The sequence below is a fragment of the Fulmarus glacialis genome, unplaced genomic scaffold (assembly GCF_000690835.1).
Source record: "Fulmarus glacialis isolate BGI_N327 unplaced genomic scaffold, ASM69083v1 scaffold8567, whole genome shotgun sequence".
Taxonomy (NCBI): Eukaryota; Metazoa; Chordata; class Aves; order Procellariiformes; family Procellariidae; genus Fulmarus; species Fulmarus glacialis.
The window spans coordinates 591-28,374 of record NW_009223753.1 but is presented as its reverse complement, the minus strand read 5'-3'; the positions used below and the strand labels follow the sequence as shown (position 1 = coordinate 28,374).

General features: G+C 37.7%; 1 protein-coding gene across 1 annotated transcript; it reads right to left on the bottom strand.

Moving 5' to 3' along the window:
- Nucleotides 1-390: 390 nt before the first annotated feature.
- Nucleotides 391-27,363, bottom strand: RABEP1 (rabaptin, RAB GTPase binding effector protein 1). Its single transcript, XM_009581906.1, has 15 exons — nt 27,201-27,363; nt 20,662-20,781; nt 17,534-17,669; nt 16,579-16,757; nt 15,498-15,623; nt 12,305-12,772; nt 10,017-10,121; nt 9,137-9,253; nt 7,842-7,940; nt 6,243-6,383; nt 5,332-5,521; nt 4,987-5,042; nt 4,038-4,136; nt 3,098-3,214; nt 391-1,028 (listed from the first exon to the last, which is right to left on the bottom strand). The coding sequence occupies exons 1-15, from the start codon at nt 27,207-27,209 to the stop codon at nt 927-929; spliced, it is 2,064 nt and encodes a 687-aa protein (XP_009580201.1). The 5' UTR covers nt 27,210-27,363; the 3' UTR covers nt 391-926.
- Between the last annotated feature and the right edge of the window lie 421 nt (nt 27,364-27,784).

Sequence of the window (27,784 nt, the reverse complement as noted above, 5' to 3'; positions counted from 1 at the left end):
ATGCTCAGACAATGCACAGGATTTATACTAGCTTTTTCCAACACTTCCCCCCCCCCGCAAAGGGATTACAGGTATTGCTCAGCTTTAGAGATGAGAAAGAACCAGCTGTAGTTCCATATTCTAAATTACATTTGCGAAAAGAGATTACAAAACAGTGCATTCCTTGTGCTTTTCCTTAAGTATCAGAATTCAACAGAAAAATTTCAAGGAGCTAAATTCTCAGTACGTTTTTCATTTTTTTTTTTGGATTAGCATTTGTCTGTTCAGGAGACACACAGCTCACTCAAGTCCACCACATTTCAGCAGCATTCAGATTTTTCAACACAAAGTCAATGGTAAAAAAAAAAAAAAAAAAAGTACTGAGTTATGAAATAAGATCAATATCCAGTGTCCTGCTAATAAAGTCATATTTTAATATAAAATATTCATACAGCATACTCTACACCTCATTCTCTCTGCTAGCTGAATACTGTTACTGACTATTGAAACAGAAAAACTTCAACCACTTTGCTCTTCAATGTTTTGGAGGGACAATATGGTTTCCAGCAGCTAGTTTGATCACAGTAGTGGGGGGAAAGGAAAGAGGGAAAGACAGGGGGTAAATGTTCCAAAACTCTATATTAGGTTACGAAGTCGGCTGAAAGAGGGGAAGTTTTTCAGAATGTAAGGACTGATCCCACTCAGTGGAACACGAAACACCACACTCATTAGTGTTTCCATTAGAAAGTTCTCCTTCCTACACTGCAAGTCACCCTTGTGCTCTCTTCCTGCCCAGTACGAAACTTTTTCCCTCTAGAAACAAAACTTAGTCATTGCTCCCCTCTGTTGTCTTCTGCTCTTTCGGTTAGAATTAAATAATAATTAATGTTGCTATAAAGATGAGTTAAAAACCCCAAATGCAGCCTTGGAGCCCGCTCATCAGGGTGTCATGTTTCAGGAAGCTGATTAATGTCCGTCAGTTTTGTGTCATTCAGGATTGCACGGATTCTCTCCAGGGAATCTGCCTGCCGGATCCGCTCCAGCTGCACCTACAGAAAACCAACAGATGCAACTGAGCTAGTAAAACATACTGGTGCAAGACCATAGATCCATAACCAGAACTGGCCAACAGGCCACGTTAGCAACCCCTGTGCAAGCAGAAGAGATACCAAATTATCATTGGCTGAAAAATGCAAGGTGTGAAGGAACACAAGCTTAATTTACAACCAAGAACAGGGGAAGGAAGACATAAGGCAGTTGTGTTTTTAAAATAAAAAGCCACTTTCTGTGAGGCTCAAGAAAGCCTTCATCGTCACTCTATGTTTTGACTTGTAACCAGTCACTGACACCATACTGGCCAGGCAAACTGGAAGAGATGTGCAAAACAATGTAAACTTTCACAGAAAGACTGTGAAGACTAATATATGCCTTCAAGCGTCTCAATCTCAAAGCTGAAATGCTCTTGGAGGAAACATCCCATTTCCAAGCTCACTTCTTTTACTTGCTTTTCTGATAATCTATCTTAAGCTATTTCTTACATGCCGAAAAAGTGCCCAGCAGAACTGTGTTGAAATGAACACGAAGAGATCAAAATTTTTTTATACTTTTTTTTTTTTTTTTTACATTCAAACTTTCACATTCTTTGTATTAGGATCTGGGCTTTCAGTTGTAAATTCCCAACTAGTAGTTAATTGATTTTTAGCCCTTCCTCTCCATTGCTGATACCTAACTTGGCCAGTGGACACCTCACAGAGTGAGTCAGTCATACTCGCCAGGCTCTCCACTGACAAGGTCAGGGAAGGAAATAACCCTGTCCGGCTATCAGGAAGCCAAAGTCCTCATTCGATGGTAATCTCTTGTACTATGCACAGTGGAGGTGGCACAAACCACTGTTTAAACTGAAAGCACTAACTGCTGAGAAACTAACACGTAAGAACTGCTTAAGGGCAAAAAGAAAACACAAATTACAGAGCTACAACACTCTTACTGAGCTCAGTACTGAAAGTGTACTAAACTACCTGCAAGTTTTGGAAGAGTGTGCCACACATCTTCCAAGTGGTGTATATGTTTTTGCCCTAAGAACTGCATAAACCGGTGCATGCAGTACTTTCTAAAAGAGTCTCCTTCGTCCTACCTACTCCTCCAGAACAGCCAGAACAAAAGAGGACAGTTCTCTATTGTCCATCCAGCTAAACTCTGTCTAGTAAACAATCTCCTATATTCCTGTTTCAGTTTTCCAAATAAACCTGAACAACTTGACTCAAAAAATCTGTATTTTTAATTCTGCTGAATTTCACTGAGCAGACTGGCTAAGAACTCAAAGGAGACAGTGCTGAAATTCAGTACCTCCTTTGCGAGCCAGATTTCTAGTACGCTGGAATGTGAGGGGGCGTGCAAATTCTAACACCACAGACACTGAAGGTGAGATCAATCTAGCCTGGCTCCCTGAGGAGACAGTTGCAAACACAAAAAACCACAAAAAACTGCAGGTCCCTTTGCGCTCTCTACAGTTAACAGAAAGAGATCAGCCTGACAAACTGGAATTAGCCTCGATGAACACCTCTGCCAAAACTCCTTCCTTCAGCCACCTCTCGGTATCTCATCGCCAACCACAGGTTCCACTTTTTCGAGGAAATGCAAGGATAGCAACAGTGACAATAGCAAGGATAAGACTTTTAGATAGTATAAACAGAAGGCAGTAAATATAACATGATATGAATATATGAAATGGTTCTTCAAACAGTACAAGTTCCTTACTTTGTCCTCAAATATTTGCACCCTAATGATTTGCTATGAAAAGTAACATACTGGAAAAACATCAGGAGATGGACAATGAAATGCTAGGGTCTAAAGGTGCCATCATTTATGGCTCTCTACAGTTCCTTTTAGTACAATAGTTGAGAATTGGTTGGAATCAAGTAATCAAAATGAAATCCCCAATAGGCTTTAATACTAATACTATACTAGGAATACTTGATCAGTTTATTACACTAATAACTTTTAAAATAGTTCATAAATACCAACATAAGAAAATTTGCAACTGCTACTTATTTTACACAGCTCTGGAGAAGTAAAGAAACAAAAGTAGCACCTTACAAATTGATTGCACTTCTCTTACCTGAAGTGTCTGAGAAAGCTTTACAAAATCTCTCTGCACTTGCTCACTGACATCTAATTCAGTCTGCAACCGCTGAGCTTTATTCTTCTCTTCAAATACCAGCTGTTCAAGGTTTGCCTGAAGAGAAAGAGATTCTTTATGCTATGCTTAAACTGAATAAAAAAGGAGAAGCTTGTACAAACTGATTAAAGCATGATACTAGAGCAAAGCAGCGTGGTTATTCTCAGAGTCCTGGCAAGAAATTAAACCAATCACTCTTTCTACGCCTCAATTTTCCTAATTGCAAAATCGGGGGCTAATAGCCACCAGACAAACATCCTCATTAGATTGGTTAAAGCACGAAAAAGTCCCATGTCTTTTAACAGCACTACATCCAAGGATCTCAAAATAAAAAAGCAGATTTCTGAGCTTTAATGGAACATGACCATAGATGAAGGGCAGTAATCTGCTGGTGAAAAGACAACTATCTTGCTGTCTCGAGTTTTAGTCAAAAAAGACTCTGGGGGAGGGGGGAAAAAAAAAAGGGGGGGGGAGGAGAAAAATTGGATCACAATTAATTCGTTTGACTGCCAAAGTAGGGCTCCCTCCTACAGCAACAACAAAACAACATTTATTTAAAAGTATCAAAGCATTCAAACCAAGGTTTGGTTAGTCAGGAAGCCTTCTATATGCAGAAATGTTATTGAAGCCTGACTCTGGAAGACAACCCAAAAGAGATACTCAAGTCAGCAGCAATTCAGATCTACTGCTTTACAAATCCAACTGCAAAGTGATTGGGATGAGGATTTAAACAGCATGCAACAGACACTATTTCACTGCCAGAATCTTATCAACATTCAAAAGCTTCCTTTTTCATTCTCATGTTGTCATACATCTTCTGACCACAGTTTGATCATCATAGAAGATGCATATATACTTCATACCCAGACATCTTAGCTACCTTTGCTGCTGTCTCCTTCTTCAACTGTTCTTCTAGAGTGTTTTTTGTTTCCTGCAGACTCTCCAGCTGCTGCAGGTTTTCCTGTGAAGAACTTTCCAACTACATCACAATAATAAAAAAAAGTATTAACTAAAATTCCTAACATTTCAATTTCTCACAGTCCCTCCATACAGGAAGTACAGCCTAAGTGTCTTTCACAGGACTCAGAAATACACCTCAATAATTTCTCCTAGGGACACAGAAAACACCTAAGTAACATCTCTTTCTCTCCATTTATTTCTTTTTGGAGCTGAAGAGAAATGTCACCCAAACCTGACATTTAGGTTATTATTAGGTAGCCTAATAGACTAGCAGACAAAACACCTTTTAAGGAACAGAACTATAAATGTGTCCAGTCCTACACTGGCATCAATACAGCTATTCTGATCTTCAAAGTTCCAGGCGTGACCTTATGTGTTCCCTTTGAAATGGTCACAGAAGCCACACAGGTGCATCTACATTCTTAGTTGATATCAAGAGTTGCAACAGACTGAGAGTGTCCAGTACAGTGTCAGTGCCTTCAGTAAGAAAATCTGTGCAAATGCATAGACTGGTGTTCCTTTTTACAGAAAGGAGAGGTTATCTATGCAAATAAGGCAGTCCCCCAGCATCCCACAAGCATGTTGAGATGAAGGAACAATAATGTTACATGTTTCAGAATTCTCTCCTTAGTTCATCTTTCCCTCCCAATACTGGGCATGCTAAACATCATACAAAAATATATCTAAAGTGTTACTGACACCTCAAAGGCAGACTGGGAAAAAAGTTCATTTTCTCTGATATGAAGAGGTTGATGTCAAAGACAGCAGCACAGTGTCACTGATAGAACTAGCAGAAAAAAAAAAATTCTATTCTCTTTGTCTAAAAAGAAAAAAAAAAAACCAAAACCCCACAGTGAAAGGGTCCTTACTTGTTCCTTTTCCACTTTTATTCTTTCCAGTTCAGCTTTTAAACTGGAAATGGAAGCTGAAAAACAAGAATATTAAAGCTTAAATGCAAGAAAAACACAGGAAACTGGATATATCCTGTTTACTTCTGTTAGTATTTAAAGGAGAATTAAGCACGTGCTACATCAATGGTGCCTCAAAGGTAAATAATTGTACTTTTGTTTTCAGCTGCACAGCTTTGGTGTATCTGCTATCAAAAATGGACAGTATTTAAAATTCAGATAAGTCTACTTATCAGAAAATCAAGTCTTCACTTATCTTACTAATTTCTAATATTCCTATTTTGAGACTGTTTTACCCCTGCTCACCTATTTCCTCTTTGCAATTCTCTATTTCCAGCTGTAGAGTTTCTTCTATATTTTCTTTCAAATATTGTTCAGCTTGAATCTGTTCTTTTAAGAATAAAATCTCCGCCTTAAGTTTCTCCTCAAGGTGATCTGCTGCTGTCCGCACACTAATTATGTCTTCACGGTATTTTAAAATCAGCTCACGGAGCTCCTGAATCAATGATTAGCAAAGATTTGTATTATGATCTTCAGACACACACAGTACTATATTTATCAGCATACAAGCCAAAGACAAAGTTATGCTACCCCAGGGTTTGTCCCAACATACCAGATCTCGCATCCAGCAAGGTATTAAAACAAAAATTGCAAACTGTTTGCTTGGCCATAGTAAATGAAGAACGTGTAAAGATTCATGTCTCCACGGGCTGATGACCCTTTCCCCCTGCCCTTCATCCCCCATGATCTTTTAAGCTTGACGTGCTTGAGCATAAGGGGGTGGCCATGAAAAGGATGACAAGGCTTATCATTATTCAAGGCTCAGGATTATTACTGGTCTTAATGCCTGGACAGAAATTAAAGTGACAGACTAAGCTTAATTTATTGAATCAATACCTACATTGCAGCCATGGTGACTGAACACTTGTGTGCCCAGTTGCAAAATAACAGCTTAAACTAGCTGAACTGGGATAAGCCCACACTCTACTGACAACAGAGCAGTTGTCAGGCTATAGTTAACTCATTTTATTATTATCTATCCGTACCCTGAAGCATGGCCATGGCACAGATTGCCGATTTTGTACATCACAGACTTACAGGGTTAAAATCCAGATTGTTGTACATTGTGCTATGAGTCAGCTTTTTGATAAAGAAAATTCTTCCAGTGAGATCTAGTCACATGCATTATTTGTGTTAATGATTTAAAAATGTTTTACCTCTGCTGCTTCTGGTAGAATGAAATCTTCGGCTTGCTGTAAAGACACGTGCAAGCTATGTTTTCCTTGAAGACTTTCATTATCTTTTTGCAGTCTCACCAACTCTTCTGAAACTTGCTCCCTTGACTGTGTCAGGACAGCCTCCAATGTAAAGAAAAGCATAAATTCTCACTCAGGGTCACGCCCAGATCTCTTCATACCCCACTTACCATCATTGCTTTCAAAGGTCTGGTGAATTAATATTCTTTGTAAAGAAGGGAAACAAAATGTTTGTGTGGATCAACACGATCAGTTCTCTTTTGCCTGGCCTATGCACCAGAAATAAAGGAAATATCAATCTTAACTGTACAGGTAGATAGCAGGAAGCAAGTGATGAATACAGCATTGTTAAGTCTCACAGTTTTCTTCTGTATTTATCCATTAGCTAGCTGTGCTGATGGAGGCAGGGCGGGAGGGGAAATCACATGTGGTTTCGAGAACTGGCAGTGATATTTATTAAAATCACCTAACAACTCAGCTGTAAGATCGGGTTATTCAAAAACCTTGAACATTTATCCTGAACCTTTCAATGGTAGGCATCTGCCTCCCACTGTCTTTTAAGAAAAACATCAAAATAGCTGATCCCTTGTGAAGAAAAAGGATTAAGAAAACACAGTTTTGCTTGCATTACAAAAGAAAAAAATCCAGCAAACTTTTCTAAGAGGAATGATTGCTTCGGTATAGGGAATCAGGGATTTAAACTCTGACAGAGGCTGCCCTTTGTATTATAGGTGAACAGCATGAAAAGCGTATTCAGATCAATACATTTTCCGAATCTCTGCATCTCCATTAGCATGCTCTCATGCAGAACATCAAACAGAACATTTCTGCAAGCAATGTCTTGATGTCCTACAGACAATCCCAGACCCTAGAAATGCAATACTGGGATTCATGAGAATAAATGCCCTTAGTCCCCACAATGCTGTGCACGGGAGGAAAAAAGAAGAAACTTGATTCTAAGATAGAAGGGAATGAATTGCTCCGAGGAAGTCAGACTTTGTTCTGCCCTAGAAAATGAGGTCCTTTTCCTGTTCTCTGGCTTAATTCCTATAAGATACTCAAAATAGTTTAAAAAAAAGTAAGTTCCCATACATATCTTCCTAGGTGTCAGGGCTGATATTTTAAGTCTGACCTGTAAAAACATTGAGCGTTCATCTCTAAAACTCAAGAAACTACTCACTAGTGATGGTACTTGTGATGAATCCTAAAAAATTGTCTTGAGAAAATCTATTCTGTCTTCAGATCTGAGGTGAAATAAGATACTAAGTGGGCATGGAATGTACGTAATGAGTAAGGGGGGAAAAAAGTTGACTAGTGATCTCCGTATTAATCAATATGCATACACACAGAAAGTATGGCAGACTGACCCTACAAACTGTTTACAGGTCCAGCGCTTGCTATCAGAGCTCATTTGGTCAGTAACTTTACATGTTAAGATGCACAGCTCTCTCTAACCAAGCTTCGCTGGGTAGCAAGACAAAGCCTTTGACAAACACGTTGAGCTCCAAAGGTTAGACAAACAGTGCTGTTCAAGTGATCTCTGGCTTTAAGCTGTCTTACCATTTGCTCCTGGACACTTCTCTTTGCTTGCGAAAATGCCTGCTGCAGTTCACTGAGGAAGTTCTCCGACTTTTGACATTTAGCCATAAGCAAAGAGATCTTAAAAAAAGAAAACCCACACAAAGATATGGAAGAAGAAATAACCACTGAAGTTCTCTTGCCTGTTATCATTACTAACATACACTTTGAAATTTCAAACTAATCCATGAAAGTTTATTTTGTTAATTCCTTACTTAGTAAAGCAGTAATGCAGCTCAAGTAGTAAAGAAGAGATGCTGTGCTTCTATACCAATAATATACTTATATTCTATTTACCAAACTCTAAACAACAAATAAACAGTTAATTCTAATCAAACTTGAATGTAAGCCAGTTCAGAGACACTGAAGGGAAACTGCAGAGATACTACCTAAGTTTTCAGCATTTTTTTTAAGGTAAAGTAATTTTTTGTACCTTTCTCTGAAAGCATAGATCTTCAAAAACTTCACAATTAAGTTGTTCTACAACACCACATCCTTAGCAGTTAGATTAAGCATTAGTTAATTAAGAGCACCCTGGTACAGCCAAAAGAAAGAATGTATAAACATATTCCTGTCATCTAAGACAGACTTTGTCTAATGACTACTGTTTCTTTAGTAAGAAAAAGCTCAAGTGAAGTAAATTCAATGTTTTGTACACAGCATTTACCTCATCTTGTAATCTTTAATAGGCCAAAGATGATGACCTTTTTTTTTTTTTTAAAGCTATGACTACCACACTCCCTATTTGTCCCCGTTGTTCCAGGAGAGTTATGTACAATCTCAGACTGAAAAATCTTTTCAGCAGGCTATTATTTTAAAGAAGTCTAGTGCATATTTTGGACCCACTACAGTTACTGCCTGCTCAGATACTCATTAACTGTATGTCTTCACCACAAGTCCGTCAAGTATTGGTGAGAGCAAGTTGTATGAATAGTACCACTCTTCTACCGACCAAGAACATAGGGCTCCTTTTGCGTGTGTGGGTGATTTCATACACAGGTCATTTCAAAACTCAAACACTACTCAAATTCCAATTATCACCTCTGTAATGGATTTCAAGATTAGAGATGAAACTTCAGGGCCAAAATTGGATAACATATTAGAGACATCTCAGACTTATCTAGAAACTGAGGCAGACTCAGGTGGAGCATAACTAACCCTACAAATTCTCTTTGTAGGGTAGTCCATCCATATCTAACAGAAGACAAGAGTTCTTATTACATACTTTTCAATAACATTTCATGATTCCTACCATCTTGATTACAAAATGCTTGTACCTGATTAGAGGAGTCCTCAGCACTTTGTTTCATGTAATCCTCCAATTCTTGTTTATCTTTCATTGTCTTTTCCAGCTGGTCGTTAGCCTGCCTCAGCATCACCTGCAGCTTTTTCACCTGTGTTGTTACCACACAATAATTTTATTTTCCATTCTTTAGGGGAGTATTTATTTCCTGGACACAAATGTGACCCACCCCATCGTGCCCCCAAACCACAAAACAAAATCCCTCAAAACCCTACGCAACCCAGAAGTTCCTTTGTTGTTCTTCTGAAACACCCAGGACCACAGATTACACCTATACGGAAACATGGGACATCAAACTGTGGTGGACCATCGCCATGTAATGACTTCAATCACTTATTTCAAAGCAGAATGTGACTCATGCCTTCCGTACAAATCTGAAAATTGTTCTTCAGTATATGGCAGGAAACAAACATCCTCGAATACTTTACAGTCATTTTATGCTGCTAGGATGAGGTCCTCTAATTTTCCCTTTGCTGTTAACAATTCTTGCAGTATCGAAGATAATAGAATTTAATGCATGAAAAGCATTTTAGAATATAAATTATGAAAGATACTGACTTCAGCATGAGCACAACACTTTTTATAGAACAGTGCCTTACTGCATCATCTTATACCACCAGATAAAGTGGTTCTCCAAGGTGAATCCTTAAGAAATAGGTACACATGGTGCTCATGACCACATAACAGTAACAAATCAGGTTATGTCAATAACATGTCAGAAGTTATCCAGATTTTAAGTATGCTGACACTGTTCAATTAAAACCAATGAATAAAACAGCAGATGGTTCACTGTTGCAACCTTAGTAGTAGGAACACCTACAAAAATCTTGCTAAAGCTTGAAGAGAAATCCCACCTGGTCTCTTGTCTCAGCCTCCTGAATCTGGATACCTTGCAACTGCTTCTCATAATTCGAGCACATATCACAGCGTCTACCCAGCTTGTTCCCTGCATTCTGCACCTGAAGAACACAGAGTTATCATCTGCCATAAAGGCCATAAAATTCTTCAAGGAATGCAGGAGTGCTACATACTCTCAGGTGTGGTGTGTGATCACAAAATATTACGAATAAAAGACAGTGGCAGAATCATGTAATGGCAAGATTAAGTTGCTCTAAAAGTAAAGGATAATGTAAATTAGCTGCAGGATATCAGCTTTTCCTGGCACGAGTCCCACTTTTAGCACAAAAGCAATAAGCCATGACATGCAAGAGTTCGAGTCATTCAGTGTGTCCTTTTGAAACAGAAACAAACATCTCTGAGAAATGCTTTCAACAGACCATAGCATTTTTTCATGCAATATTTTATATTACAAATCAAATTATAAACACAATACTATGGTGTTTGTGTTTTTTGTTTTGGGTGGGTGTTTGGTGGGGGTTTTTTTGTTTGTTGTTTTTTTTTTTTTTTTTTTTTAAATCAACATAAACCCATTAAACAGCAAGTCAGTTCATCAGGTCAGGACTTCCTTAAATCTTTTTCCTCCCGTACCTGAGCTTTGAATATTTTTCAATGGCACACACTAATTTTGTTCTACAACAGTCATCAAGCTTTATTTACTTTTCAATACCCTCCTCCAGTATTGCTTAGTATCAGAGACTGAATAATCAGCTAAAAGAACAATTGGGAAAGAATAAAGTAGAAGACAGGCAAATTAAAAAAAAAAAAAGGCAAAAACAAACCCCGAAACCAAACCAAACAGGAGAGAGGGGAGGGGGGAAGAAAAAAAAAGTGTAGGGGTGTGCAGCAGGGAAACAAAGAGTAAGCCAGCTGCCATTTTGAAATTGTAATGGTTTTGGCCAACGGGACAAATGGAAGTTTTACCAAAGCTCCAGCCGCAAGTCAGGTTTGAGCTGAAATTGTATTTGTATTTGCTGCTCCATGTCCCACCCACACAGAGTGGCATTCACATACCCTGCCTGTACTCCTGCCTCCAGAAACACGTGGGAAGCAGTGCATTTCTTTTCTGAATTCTAAGAAAGAGTTGGAGTAAAATGTCCTCCAAATGTCAACCGGGCAAGGAAATACTCAAGAGTAAAGGATTTAACTCAGCTCTGAGATCACAATCACTATAGTTTCTCCAGATATTACAAATTAGTAGCAACACAAAAAATAGCAACTTTACAATAGGTTTGGCGAGACCTCCTAAGTACTGATTTGCAGATAAGTTGAATTCCAACAAGTTGAGGAAATAAAATATCATCAGTTCTTCATCTCATCGGGCCTTTGCCTGGCCTCTTCTCTTTCACTGCATTCTTACATTCCTTTTTTTTCCCCCCCCACCTTGTCTTCCTTTTCACCCATTACGGATTATTATCTCCCCCCGCCCCACCTTTTCTTCCCACCAACGTGTTGCTCTTTGGCCTCTCTTCTCAAAGAATAACCACAGGAGCCCCACAATACTCCTCTTTTCAGCAATAAACCAAATGGAACCTTTGAACTGGCATCATATAAAACTGCTGAAAAACTGACAGGCAGAACACCTAGAAGCAACAATTTCCTTGGTCACCCATACTGAAACTGGCACAGTGTTAAGTCTAATCTGCTGCTTGTCACTCTCAGAAATTGGTTTCTGATGATGCAAGTCCCCAACAATTTTCTGAAGCTTCCTTTGTGGTAGCTTTGTGTGTTATGCGTATCTTGGCTGCTCATTTCTAAATTGCATTCCATGCACAATCCTCAGTAAAACTCCTTGGTGTACAAAAGAGCACTGTTAGCCTTGCTCCTTTTGTTAATCTTTGACCTTTCCTAGTCACCCCCAGACGCACTATAACATCCTCTTCTTAGCTTCCCATTTTCTCCTTTTGAGTTCTCCCATCTTTTTTCACCCCCTCACATATTTGTGAGATCAACAGCTACCTCTGGCAGACCCTCCCCTAAGTGCAAAAATATCCTGTGTTTAGTAAAGCTGACTTTCCCACGAACAGAGTCAGCCAATATGGTTTACATCAGATATGCTTTACCTACAGAAGTATTCCAAGAAAAAAAGTGAATAGCTACATATGATGTTACGTATTTCCTTCTGCACCTGACTCCGTGTAAAGCAAATTAGAAAGAGCTTTCACCTAGCAGACAGCCCACAACGCACAGAGGCAGCCTGTCACGCAGGCAGCGGTCACAGCAGATGCATGCAGTGGGTACTCACCTCCTTCTGCAGTAGGTTCCACTCTGTTTCGCTAACCAAGCGGTAACCGCTAGGAGATACATAAGCGCTTTCAACCCCTTGTGTAACACTGGAAAGAAGTGAAGCAGTCTCTTCTTGCTCTGGTGTCATTGCTTTGATTGCTTTTTCCTGATCTTTGGTTAACATGAACCCACTTGGCATTTGCAGAGACCCAAGGGAAGCTGTATCAAAGTTCTCAGACACTGAATCTGCTCCAACAAGTGGTCCAAAATCTGACTCATCCAGGTTCCCAGCAGATTTTGCTTTGTTGTTGTATCCTAAAGCTTTGGACTGTAAAGATCCAGATGTCCCCAGACTGTCTGTTGACTGTGCTCTCCGTAGTCCATCTTTAAACATATCATTATCCGATTTATTGAAAGATTCGCCAGAAGAAAGAAGCAAGTCTGCATCCAATGAATGGACTGAGCCATGGGTGCTATTTACATGCACCTGGAATTTAAAAACAAGGAAGAAAAAATTATATACTCCGTTCTAGAAGCATGGTACAAAAGGAATGCTGGACACTAATTCTCAGACATGGTAAAGGCAAGTTTAAATTGGCTTTGGCAAGAACATCTGACCACTAAATGTAAGATGGCAGAGAAAAGGATAGGGAACTGAAACGTACCAGCTAGAATTAAAAACCAAAACAAACAAGCAAGCAAAAAAGACTTCTGTTAACAGAGTGCTTTTGTAAGAGTCTGTCTTTCTGCCAGACAAGCAAGGACACAGTCACCTTACATCTTCCAATGTTTGAGACAAGGCACTTCTTCCACTAAAGAGATACTTGCAATATCACTTCTAGAACTATAATCTACACAACAGAAAGTAAATATTCCACTTCCACATGTAAATTCAGAAGTCTTTTGTAAAACAAAAAACTTTAATATAAAATTAAATGGAGAATTATATACTTAAAATCTACTCTATACTGACAAGTGAATATTCTTGTATTTCTTTCTTCTGCTTTGAGTCCCTGACAAAATATTGTAAGAGAAAGAAGTATTTTCTTTAAAAGATTATTTGTACATAAAATAAAATGAAAAGGGAAAAGGCTGGGCTTGAACAGAAAGGTATCCCGGGGAATGCCAATACCAAAAGCCACACTAACTGTCCTGTGACGTGTACAAGGCACATTAAGTCTCTTGATCTATTTTTATTTATTTGTAGCACTAAAGAGAGCAGTAATGCTTTATTTAAAAAGCGTATGACTGCTTTCAAAATATCTTACAATATATTACGCACTTCTGCTTTGCCATTAGACATGTGAAGAAAATAACACTGAAAACAAGCCTCTTGAGAAAAATAATAATTTCCGAAATAGGTCCGGCAGAGACTAGCAGGCGGCTGGTACTTCCATAGAGGTGTTTATAACTTAGAACAATATATTTTGTATTACTGTTTTTGTGACTCTTGAAAATGCTTTGTTTTAAGCATTTTTAGGCATAATATTTGTATTTACTTTAATATGTATATATATGAGTTTAAGTTCATAACAAAAAGTCAAGAGAATACGGACTTATATAAAACTGCATCTTCAGACAACAACTGTTTGGTGATACAGTTAACAAATCATTTGTTTGTATTGCAAACTGCTCAACAGAGAAGAGCTCAGAAGTCAAATTATGACAAGTTATGAGACATGACTGATAATACGATACATTACCACTTCTAAAACACATTCTGTACAGCTAGAAAAGGTCATAAAATAGCAATAAAATATAAATCCATAAGCAAAACCAAAACCACTCTGGAAATTATACCCTTAATCAAAACGTAAAATTCTCCATCATGTATAATTCCTAGAATTAATTAAATGTTGTGATTAAGGGACTAAAGAGTATCCCAGGAACCGAGACTAAAAAAAACATCAGAAGACAAAACTTCTGTTCACCATCAATAGGTCTCATTTCACATCTGGATACAGAAGTGTTAGTATACCACACAGTATTTGAAATATAAAAAGTTGTATCCTTACTGTAAGATAAAGGGTAGAACTAGATCTCAGCTACATTTAGATGTTACAATTGTGAACATCTTTCTGCATTCTGAACTGTTACAAATCATTGATAACAATAAAGGGCAGACTCTATAAGTATACACTTTTTATCCCTTCAAAGAGGATAAACAAAACAGGCAAAATACTGGTTGACACTGCAAATTCTCAAGTCTCCTGAAGCTTACATAAGCTTCTATATCACAAAACTTGGTTTGTTTTTATTAATTTGTCCCTGTTTTGACTTACAAAATCAAAATAGAACCTGCCAGATGATCAGATAAACAAGCAAAATGCAGTGGGAAAGGATAAGTAATTGCCCATTTTGATATCGTTTCCCAGTTACAACCTGTGTGCTCATTGGACTTGTTTCTTCACAAGTGAAAAGCTTAGACAAATTTCAAATACAATTTCAGCTTGTCCCAGTATATGACTATCTACAACACTCAAAAGGCTTGCTAAGTAATGACATCCAGCAGCATCACATTTTCTGGCTGTTATAACGAGTCTACTAATACAGCTCAAGCAGCTTCCGCAAAAACTTGGTGCTGAGCCCCAGCTACTGGCTTGGCAAAAAGCACGCAAGAAAGTCATCAAATCTGTGGTTTGGAAAAAAAAAAAAAAAAAAAAAAAAGCAGCTTATTTTTGGTTGCTGAACAGATGTGGCCAAAAACCTCTGCTTGCACAGTTGGATGTAGCTTCATACATACAGACACACACATCATGCTATTTTGCACTTGCTAAGCAACTGGCTAACTTCATAATCAGTGATCTCAGACTTGTCTAACCAGTTTAAGTTTAGTACAGAATTCAACAAGTCGATTAGCAAAGTAGCTACAATACACTTGCTGAATGTTCAGATATAATTGGTTTAATTCTGAACATTTAGGTGTGTTAGAACATGGTTATAAATCCCAAGAGAATTTAATAGCCGTTAACATCCAGAACACAGAAGGTAAATCACAGTTTTTAACAGCACCTCTCAGGATTGTAAAGTATTGTCTTCCAATCTTTATTACAATTTATCTATTCAAGTGCGACTCCAAAGATTTTTCATTGCTTAATAAGAATTATAAGCTACAGAGAATAAAGGGCACTAGTTTCCATCTGTATTTGTAACCAACACCCTGAAGAATGCACGAGTGCTCAAAGTTGCTTTGAACTATCCAATTGTTTTACCTCTTCATTAGAGAGCTGGGTAAGGGTTTCCTCATGGGCTAGAGAACATGAAGCTTTTGTTTCATCATCTGAATCTTTCTGCTTCTGCTCCTTTCTCTTGCTAAGCCTTTGCTGATCATCTTCTTCCTAGAAATCAGTGGTCGATAGAGAACACATGTAAGTGGGATTCAATTTTGCCGTAGTAGTCATGACATTGGCTTTCATGATAAACTAAGCTACAAAGAAGGCACTGGAAAAGATTATTTTGGTTAAAAACCCAGTATCTATCACAAAGATTCTTTTGGTTAAAAATCTAGTATTCATTTCACAAGGCCCCCAAACTGACTTAAACGAGAACTTACTTTTCAAGTTTAGCGGCCAACTCATGTTCTAGAATAATTTTATTCAAAGAACGTACTACCTAGATCAAAATTCTTATTATAGGGATTACCAAATAAGTAACAAAAATAGGTGTTACTAGCTATTGTATAGAACCTGATAATGTATTTGCATCACTAATGGCCCCATTAACAGCCCTTATACAAGCATGAACATTAAAACAAAACGTGAAAACAAGAAGTGCCTTGGTCACTCTAAACAATGGAATATAACATATGGAAAAAGAATCAAGACATGATAGAACACTAAGTCATAAAGCATGTACATGGTCACTTGCATAAGCTAATTTAAAATGAAGCTCTTAATTTATGCCTGAGCTAGGTACTGTATTGGAAAAACCTAGAAAGAAGTGAAACTTGCCATCCTAACATCCTTAACGCAGATTTTTGCATCATAGACGACCGTTTCTTCCTCCAAGATTAACCTCCGGATATTATTACCTTTTCATTTAATAATACTGGCAACATTACTTTTAAAGTTACTACATATATTAATATTAAAATATTTGCACAAATGGAGAGTTTGTTATAACTGTCAGCTGTCATTCAAATGGAGACTTTCTATTAAAACTGTCAGCTATCATTTTTTGAAATACTAACACACTTAAATAACTTGTCTCCAACATGTGATTTCCATACCTGTTATACCACATTAAATCTACAGTATTTAAAAAAAAACCCAAAAAAGGAAAGCAGCAAGTAACCTGATCCTTTTTTTTGAGTTCTTCAACTTGTCGGAGCTGCTCAGAGGTCAGAACAATTTCCATACGTTGCATGTCCCTCATCAGCAAACGTTGAGACTCCAAGAACTGGTCATTGGCTTTTTGCCATGTGTGTTTCAACTGGTTGTGCTGTTGTCGCTCTTGCTCTAAGAGATGGCAGACTATTCAAAAATAGAAAGCGTCGTTCTGAATCAGAATTTTTTCAACCTCTTCTCCAAAGAGATGCATTTTCACAAATAAAAATAATTATTGTTCTAATCAAAAACAGTCAGGCTTTGTTCAACAATTATTTAGAATGAAATAAGACATTTTCTTAATTCCCAAACTTGGCTTGTGATAAGGCATGGATTACTGACAGTTTAAGATTTCCCAATTAGAAGACTAATGCCTTAACTTCATTCATGAATTCTAATAGTTTATTTTTTTTTAGTGCTGGTTTCAAAAGACTGCCTTCTACGTCCCTATTTATTTCAACAGACAGTTCCATTTTTCATTCCTCTACAGTGATTCTGCACTGTACTGGCATGTATGTACGTTTACACATCCATTCTACCACCAGGCATTCAGAATTGACATACCTCAGGGAGACACATCAATGCATTACGGAAATAATGCTCATAATTGTACACAAATAAAAGACATCAATAAAATCACTTTAATAAGAAGGAAGCTTGCAATACTATAAGAACTTAGCAGAATTTCAATAGCATCCCTCGGGAGAATGAATGGCTCTGTTGTTTTTCTCCGTCATAAAAGAACTCCACGTTCAACTCTTCTGTAAACATCTCAAGGGCTTTAACATTTAAAAGTACCGCTTCCCCCACCCCCGATTTCTTTAAATCCAATTCAAATAAGAAATCAGAAAAGGAGTAACAGCTGTGCTGGTTTTTGCATCCTTAGTGTAAAAGAGTCAAAAGGATTATTATTAGATAGGTACCTTCATGCAGTTCTTTCCGCAACTTCTCTGCATCTTCTTGCAGGACTGATTTTTGCGTGTTGAGAACAGCCACATACATCTCTAAGTCTGTCCTACATGACTTCTCGGCTTCCAAATAATGGTTCAGTTCTTTAACCTGAATAAAAAGAGGGAAATCCACTGTCTCAGTGGAGGAACACTCGCAGGCATTTCCTCTTTCTTAGAAGTTATAGTGTCACCTGTTCAGGTAACATACAGGTGCTGAAGACAAGTTTATTTCTAGAAATCACAAATACTGAAATACCAGTGTGCAAGCTGTATTTGTATTTATTTCTAAATAAATTAGTCATTAAAATTCTGCTAAGTCAAACATACCAGTATATTTAGAGAGCTCCCACAGCTGGATCACAACAGCAGCACTGAGCACAGAGATGGTAAAGAGGCTAAGAACAGCAAACAATGAAGCAATCCTTTAATTAGCATTGATAAGCCAACAACTAAGTTCTGTGTTTGGTTTTGGGTTTCCTAGTCCGAAGAGGATGAGGAGACGGTTCAAAATAGAGTAATAACAGTAATCAGAAAACATGACTATGAGGCAAGCTTGAACTAAACCAGGGATGGTAAGCCTAAGAAGAGAGAAAACTTGGAGATGGACACGAAGAAAAACATTCAAACCCATGAAAGGCTGCTGCAAAAAGAAAGGAAAATCTGTCCAAAGAGGATGGGATGAAAAGCAGTTACAGTAAGAAAGACTGAAGAAGTATATTAGGATTTTCTTCTTCTTTTTTTGTTTTTTAAATAGCAAAGCTAACAAAGAACTGGAACAAACGTCCTGCAGAGACTGCAGAATCTCCTGTGAGAACCTTTTAAGATAGGGTTACATAAACATCTGTCAAACATGACACATGTACAAATGGATCCCATCTTGGAGCAGGGAACAGGCTGAAAGATTTCTTTATGGCCCTATTCAGTTTTATGGTTTGCTGAGTTAGGAATCAGAAGTTTTTATTTTAAAGGAAACAAAAGCTTTCAGGCAATTCCTGACTGGCTCCACAGAGCTGTTCTTCATCTTCCTCAAGACAGTACAGGAACCACAGACACCAACTCAGAGTTCAAGATAGCCCTTCAGCTTTAACTTGCCATTGATGGTAGGGACAGCTTCTCCTGCCCTAGGATACCAAGTCTTCTGTCTGCAAGCGTTTTAGCCATTGAAATGGAGAAATCTGACTCCCAGAGAATAACCCTTGGGAAGGATGGATCAGGGGGAAAAAACAAAAAAACCCACCAAAACAAAAGAAATGCATTGTTTCGCTAATCCAGCTAAATACTTGACACTGAAAACCAAAATTACATGACTCAAGCAGATCTGAGGGATTTCATCATGACCAACAGAAAGGCCAAATGTATCGCTCATTCTGCAGGTGTCAGTCCTCACACCAGTCTAGTAATATAAATCATGTAAACTATACCTTGTGTTTTTATAGCATTGTAGACTAAAGTACTTTAATAACTTCCTAAGTTTGTGCTTAAACATCTCCTTGCTAGATACAAAATAGCAATTCTTTCCCATTAGGCTAAAAAGGTGACTTGAAATAGGACCATCAGCAACTTCAGACAGAAGGAATAATGAAGTGGAATAGACCACAGGTAAGAAAGAAGAGCCTAAGTTATTTTCTTTGGTAAGAATCACCATTTAAAGTGAGACTTCTTTAAAACAACCCCTCAATGAACTAGAAACATGGATAAAGTGATTATTCTCTTTTTTTCAAGAGATGCATGCTTGTGTTTTACTCATCCCATAGAATGAAATGCTCAGATTTTAGAGGACTGACAGAGAAACCAACACAATTCCTGGTCCTGAAACACTATCAATTTTACTCAGGCCTTGCCTGTAAGGAAAGAGGGAGACAAGAATGACCTATGATTTTTATAACCAAATTCAGCAGAAAAGTTCTAAGAAAAGTTCTAGACTACTCATAAAAGAAGAAGAAGGGGAAAAAAAAAAAAAGGCAAAAAAGAAAGCATTTTGAGAGCAAGTCAGCAAGAAGAGAAGGCTCAGTCTCCTCATCTTCCCCAAATTCCCCAAAAAGGAAGTATTATCTGCATCAAGAGAAAAAGCAGAACTACCTGGACAACTTATTCCTAGGAACTCCTTCAATCTCAAAAATTTGACCTATAAAGCAATTCACAAAGAATCTATGAAGAAGGAAAACACTCAAGCATGGACTCTCAAGTGAGTAAAATTGTGAAGACTGTTAAATGAATTACACTACTCTCCCAAACCTCAGACAGACCTCCAAGTTGGACTAAAAGGAAGAAAAAAGAGAAAGAATTCCAGCAAGTGATGCGCATCTATTTAAATGAAAATGCAAGTGATCCAGAAGACAAGGAAGGTATTTATTTGTATGTCTTTAAAATATCCAAATGATAAGTTATTTTGCAATTTCAGCCTATTTGACTTTCAAGATAAAGTGTTTCTTACAGAAGACATTTTCATTTCTGTATAAAACAGTACATTAAATGCAACTATCTTACAATGATGTACATACTATTTACCCTTCACAGCTAGTGAGAAAGTTCAATAGGGGTTCTGATGTATCTGAAGAATACAGGAATGCTGGGTAAATCACTTACATTGACTTCTTGGCAGCAACGGCCAGTATCCCTTTATATGAATCTGAGGTTTGATTAAAGTTTAAGATATAAAAATTCTGGTGATACTGCCTCAGTTTTATGCCCAGGATTAGAAAATGAAACGTAGCAGATACTGGATGGAAGTAGATTAAAAGAATTCTGCCAAATGCAAATCTTCCTGTAGCTGCAAGCATGACATTAATCTAAAGGCCTGACTGCTGGAGCAATTTTTCTAAAGGTTTTTCCTTTTCATTTCTATTAGAGCTGAAGCCATGCAATTTAAGCTAAGCACAGATGACACACACACACACACGTAACCCAACCCTCAAAACAGAAAGACAGGAAAACATATATAGGCCAAATAAATTATTTGAGCTATAGGAGAAAAGATATATTGTGCATGAAGAGTTTCACAATACACCTTTTTCTCTCTTACAAAATTTGACTTTACTTATCTGCATCAAACTAGCATGATGCAAGACATAAATTAGGATACAGTTACAACTCCACCTCACCTTTGATGCTTCTAACTCTTTTATTTTTTCTTCAGCTCCTGTCAATTTCTCCTTTAGTGCTGCAATCTCTTTCTCCATAGGCATCACAACCGAACGCAGCTTCTCAGCATCTTCCTGGGCCTGAAGTTAATGCAATAAATTATGAATAACACATTATCATAGTTTTCATCACAACAGTTTCCATTATGAGAGACATTTCGAGAAAATCTCTATGCCAGCAAAAATAGCTGACTAAACTTCCACTTTCAAAACTCGTCTTATTGCTATTTATTTAGTTCAGCAGTCATCTCTATGACAACAGGCTGATATTATTCCATTCACAGAAGATAGCTAAATTTAAATCCATGTATGGACTAGGCCATGAATATATGTTCTGAAAGAGAATGTCAGTAAATCTATCACTCTCGATACTTGGGAGAAAATTTACAGATCAGGCATTTCAAAATACGTACACTTTTCTGTTATTAAAGGCCTAACTGTCTTGCAACTTGCTGCTATGTAGCACGTATTAAAAAAGTGTAACACAAAAACTGCATGGTCAGTTATTGACCATTCATTTACTTACTCATGAAGTCGAAAGAAAAAGGATCTGCACAGTAATGCATAGTGCAGCTTTGTTCTGTTTTGGAAGACCATTTTTCAACTTTAAATTACTACTGATGTAGCATCAGTTTTTGGTGTTACTGTACTAAATATTTCAAAATTATATACAGACAATTTATCAAAAACCCCATGATTTTTTCAAAAAGTAGTTCTGAGAAGATCAAAGCAGGACAACAGAATGAGAAGATTGATACGAGGGAAAAAAAAGAGAAAGAGCTAGGTAAAAATAGCAAGAATTAAAATGAGAAATAGCATTCAGTGTTCAAATTCAGAATTGCATGTGTCAAAGGGTGGCCCTGACATCCCCATTTCTTAAATGCTCTGGCTTTCCTTCAGGGATGCACTAAAAACTTTCCAAGTGAAAGTAACAGCTCCCATAGCTCACAATGGCAAGCAGAACACTCAAATATTCACTGTAGTAAAATTCTTCAAGCCATGAAGAATTTAAGCAACCTAATTTGGGTTGGTTTTATGTGTGAAGGCTCAGAATGCTCAATTGTACTCTGTCTTCTACTGGAGTCTACTGGAGGAATTCAGCAGGGGAGGGAAGGCAGAGAACTGTGTCCCAAAGCTGCAGTTTCAGAAGATTACACTCTTCCTAACCTGATAAGCAAAGACAGCCGCTAAAAGATAACATTCATGTCTTGTTTGAAATCTAGACTAGAATGCAGGTCTTAGAGGGTACTCATTTGACTTTCAATTTCTGTTAAGCTTATTGACAACTGTATTCTGAGCAAGACCTTCAGGAAGAAAAATAGACAGTGTTTTTAACCACTGAAGTTTTCTAAACTTAAAATTGATAGACAAAATAAAATAATATTGCAATACCTGTCAATTATCCAAATGCTACCAGGCTCTTGGGCTCTAAAAAGCTTTAAAGAAAACTCTATAGACAAAACAAAATTAAATTTCTTCATGTTTCATCCCCTTCTGCTACATTTGCTAGTTTGCTTGTCCAAAGACCACAAATAAAATCCATGAGGAAAGCGAGGGACATCACATGATGCAGTGAATTCAATACCAAGGACATGTGACAGTGTCACACGTACATACGTATCCCGTCACTTGCAGCCAGCAACTCATCAGTCACATTTTTCAAACAGATGGGAGCAGGAGTTCAACTGCAAAGACTGCTTTATATTTCATTTATTGTATCAGTTCTATTCATTTAATGCTACCTATAGCCAGCTCATACGGACTAAAGATAGCCCAACATTTTTAGGACTGTTGAATAAGCTTTTTCCTAATTATTCACGATAACTGCAGGAACATTTCATCGCCTGATTTCACATGGTTCAACACTGAATATAGAACAAAAAATGCGTCCATGTTGGAGCCAGCCAGTTCACAGAAACAGTCAGAAAGTTCCCCGAAAGCAAAATCAGACTGTTAACAGCAACCAACTGGAAACACAAAACTGTATCAAATTCCACGTGACAGAAGAATTACTCTAGCTTTTACTGCCTGGTAAACAGAGCTGAAGTTTGACACTATGGTTGCAACATAAATGTTTAATTTAAAAAACAAAAAAGAGGTGGGGAGGGTTGGGGGAGAAGGATCCATATTAAAGGCCAGTGTGATACGAAGCTAAACACTCAGAATAGCCTGTATCTGCTAACAAAATGAGTGATGGGCACTGGGTCTTCTTTTGAAGGTAAAGTATAATTACTGAGACTGCCAAATTGAGGTTAAAGTTCCCACTCAAACTTTTAATAAAATGAGAATATCTATCCTGTCAAAAAATGCTACATTAAGATACTGTCACATGTGGCAAGAGTTGCCACAGCATCACATTTCCTGTGTTAAAAGTCGTTATTCAGACTCTTCCAGGGGTGTGATCATTAAAACGTTTATCTCCTCCTAACTTTTTGCCAAACTAACTGTACTGTCAAAGACCAAGGTTTTACACATTATCAGCTTGTATTTATTCATCACCTAATCAAAAACGAAGCACCCAAGCTGCTTCTGCCCCAGCAAAGCCTGCTTTCCCCAGGACAGCGGCTGAAGGACACCCTGCAAGGGATCTGCAGACCACAGCATGAAGATGACTCCACAGAGAGAACACGCTAAAAATGAGTCCAAGTCAACACACAAAACACTGCATTGCTAGCCTGACGGCTAGCTACAGCAATCCTGCATGTCCTTTACTGTTACTCCAACCAACATTTTCAGAAGACCAAAAACCTGGCTGGAGAAATCTCAGGCATGTACTGTACCTGAATTTGTTCCTTAAAAACAAGACAAGCGGAAAACACACAGACACAATTTGAGAATCTCTCTTTAAAGTGGGAGTAAACCATTTAAAGTTCATCTAAGTCTGCTCCCCTGTTCTTTATCATTACCAATGAAAGCAGCTTACTGTATAATTTTATGGCCAATTCTGTCACAGAAATCAGATTACCCTCCCCTTCCAATTTCCCCTCTTCTAATAAGCGCACTTCATAACAGAAGGTTTGTCCTTTCTTGCTCTCTCTATATGCAAAATACCTGTTCTGCTGACTTCTGCTACTCAGAGTTTGACACAACTGTGCTAAGAGCAGCCTTTGTATTCATCACAGCTCCAACAGAAAACCAGATCATTTCCTGAATGGAAAATGAGGTCTGAATAAAAAGGACTAGCCAAATTTTGGTGGTGTGCAAGACTCATCCCCACCAAGTCATTGCCCACAGGGAGCCCAGTCATTATTGAGCAGAGAACTTGCCTGGAAAGTCATGCCACTATGGCTAGACTGCTTTTAGCATCTGTGGTAACAAAAAACCCAAAACCTATCTGGTATTACAAAGCAACAGGAAGACAGAGATTTTTATAAATCACCAATACATTTTCTGAAAGATTAATCACTAGGTAACTACGCTTATCATTAGAACAAGGTATTTACCTTTTTTGAGCCGAGAAGGGAGATTTATAGAATACACACAAAGTTTTAAGCACAGATTTCTTAGAAATTGTTGATTTATGATAAAAATCACAGAACTCACAAGTTTTCTATAGACATTTGACAATTTGCAACTCAAAATATATTTACATGGAAAAGCAAAACAGCTGCTTCCAGACAAGTGCATGTGTCCCACCAGACACGCTCTTTCTGACAAGAGGATGCTCAAGAATGCCAAACGCAGGTTTGTAGGCTAGAGTTGGATACCTCCAGCAAAGTAGTCACAATCTAGCACATACAGCTCAAAATAGTATGCTCATCAAAACGTTACCCACCCACTCTAAGTGCTCCCAAACCAGGATAAATAACATGCACACTGGAAGTCTGAGAGCACACATACCAAAACTGTACACTCAACCAAATGAATAAACTTTAAATTCAAAGAGATATTTAGAGAATTTGGAGCAACATTTGTTATCTACCCCTCATCTCTTTCAGGGGAAAAGCATGCAGACAATAAGCATAATTGTTAACAATTATGTGGACGCAGTATTAAATTTCATGGATCTTCTTTGTTGTTTAAAATGGATTTTATAGCCAAATTGAACACAACTGAACTGAACTATTACCCAGCCAAGGGAGCCAAGAAGGTTAGTGTCCTGGACTGAAATATATGGCTTGTAATCTTGTCTCTGCTCTGTCCATTCTTCTTACCTCACCTCTCATTGAGAATACTAGCCAATGGTATGGTTTTCTGCTAGTTTTAAGAAATGTGATATATTATATGCTGGTACAGCTCCTACTTACAACCCAGAGAGCACAGAGAGCAAAGTACTCTTTTTTTTTTTTTTTTTTAACGCCTTTGAGGTATTTGGAGGTTCCTTAGAACTGGCTAGAAGATGAAGATATTTTTAAAAAACTCTTTCCAAGTTCATGCCTAGAAATAAAATAAATCCATCTTTATAATGGAGCATATAAAGATGGAGGATGAATACAACATGGTTGGCTGGAAATACCATTTTGCATGAGGAATTGATCACAAGTCTTCAAAGAGCACATCCCAAGTGATCAAAAAAATTCCTCCTTTCGTACTGACTGCTGATGTATGCATATTCATTATTTTGCTAGCCAAACACAGCTTTTTGTGGGCTTGGAATTTGCTTGTTTGTTTTCAGGTGAGATGAATGTCCTTTTTCTAATTTTGATCTAATTCTTGGTCTCCTTGAGGAAAAACCTCACCAGTTTAACAACGAAGAAGATTAAAAAACCCATACAAAGCAGTTTAAACAATTATTTCAAGCTGCACTCTGAAGACCAGATTTACCCCTCCCCCTCATATTATATAAGGTACACGTTCCTCTGCTTTACAGGCCTATAAAGCTTTCCGAGCTCACATTAATCACAGATTAATACATCGATCACCTTTTCCTTTAGTATTACAAGGGATATTTATTTCCTTTTTAAAGGAGTATCATTGAAAATGTTATTTATCTGCTGTACTAAACTTAAATGCTAACTGGCTCATTGTAAAGCCACTAAGTTTAGGTGAGCTGCTCTATCATCTGAGCAACTTGCAACTCCAGCTTTTACATGACCAGTACATCCAGATCAAAAAAAACCCAAAAAGCTGAGATTTTAGTTATTGGAAAGAGTCTCTCAGTCAAGATTGTTTTCTGAAAATTCTTATTGGCAGTTTGTTGGTAATGCACTGCCAGGACTTCTACACTATGAACTCTGCATCTTCTGGGTTGTTTCTACAAGACTCACCACACTGATCCAATTTTGAACCTTCCTTCTAGCTTCAGCCAAAGTCTTTTTTTCTCTTAATAGGGCTAAAACCTTCTTCTCCTAAAAACAGCTGATGTCTTAAAATTCCAGTGGCAGTAATTCTGTAGTCAGAACATTGGCAAACAGGCTTTACTCTGACTTCCACCTTTATAAATCAGGACTATACAAAGAGCAGTCTCACTGAATACCAAACACCAAATACAACTAGCAATATTCAAGAATCTCCTTATAAGTCTCAGAAAAAGAATTCCATTTTGCAACACTAATACTGATTGCTTGTTACAACATAGTAAAAATAGGTAAAATACTTATGTGGGATGTTTGTGATATTCAATACTGCGTTTCTTCTGCTGACAGCAAGCATAAACGAGGAAATGCAGTGATGTGGCAGATTATCAGATGTTAGTCTACTCCTTTATTGAATATAGGATCATTTATTACATTAAAATTGTCTTAGAATACCAAGAAGACAAATTCACTTAAATGCAAGTTTTTATAATATGATAAACAAAGATTCCAAAACATTGATCTATTATGACAGGTTCAATTTCCTCCCTGCCTGAAAGAGAAATACACCAAACCTTCAAACTCAACCAAAAAAAGAAAAAAGAAAAAAATCCCAAATCAACACAAGGCACCTCAATCTACTTCTATGAAGTCTTCCAAGTCACAGGTCTTTGAACAACAATAACAACAAAATCTTTCCAAACTCCAGGGCAACTATCTTTCATCATCTAGAGCCTGTTGTTTTATGACAGCAAGGTTCTGTATTTCCTAGGAAGCCAGTAGTACTGTGTTGCACAAACATGGCTTACCTCAAAAAAAGAGAAAGACATTTTAGATATAGTGCCCATTAAAAACCTCAAAAGAAGTTTATAAGATCTGAGAAAAGGAATAAAGGTACAGAAGTGTAAAGTAAATTTTATAAATCTGCAGTCAATCCAGAAAAATTTAAAGGAGCCTTTACTTGAGTTCATTTGACATTAGGACAAAAGACTTTACAAGGCCTCCTGGTTTTACAAGCTGAAGGCCAAACCTTACCATCTTCTCAGGTGCAATCCTCTTACTGAATCCACATAATCAGATACAACAACTTTATGGATTCAAATGCAGGATTAGGTCATGATGACTTCCATGAACAAAGAACTGAAAGCTGGCAGAACGAGGCTATGTGTATTTCTGAGGAATTATAGCAGGGCGTAGAAATGAACTCATGCATAACACCACAAGTGTATCTTGAAACAGAAACTGAAGAGCTAGATTTCAACGTACCTTTTTCATTTCATTTTCTAGGTTTTCCTCCTCTTGACCTTCAGACAGTCGCCTTCTTAACTCTGCTATTTCCCGTTCCACATTTTCTCGATATTGATTCCACTGAGCTCGCTCTTGCTCCAACCTGTGATGATACTGGAGCTCATAGTCACGAACAGTCTCTATAAAACAGTATTTTCAAAACTTACTTTCAATGTAAGTTAAAAAAATGGAGCTTTAGGAACTCCATTTCCCACCAGTCAATGACTTATCATAATTGATCAAAACTAGGACAACAATGAACTCTCCCTTCCTCTCTCTTCCCTTTGACTCTTGCCCCAAAAACCAACTACATAAGCAAAAGATTCAAAGGAACTGCATCTCAATTCGTACCATCACTAGAAAACAAATAAACAAGCCTCCAAAACTGTGTAACTCCTAACTTCAAAACAACATACATGTCTAACATCCTATGTAGCAGCACATTTTGTACCTCCAAGCACATCATTCAAACAAACTACCAAAACCCTACTTATTTACTCCAAAATGCAAAGGAACTAGAACTTCTCACATAGCTTTCATTTCCCTACTATTAATATTATCCC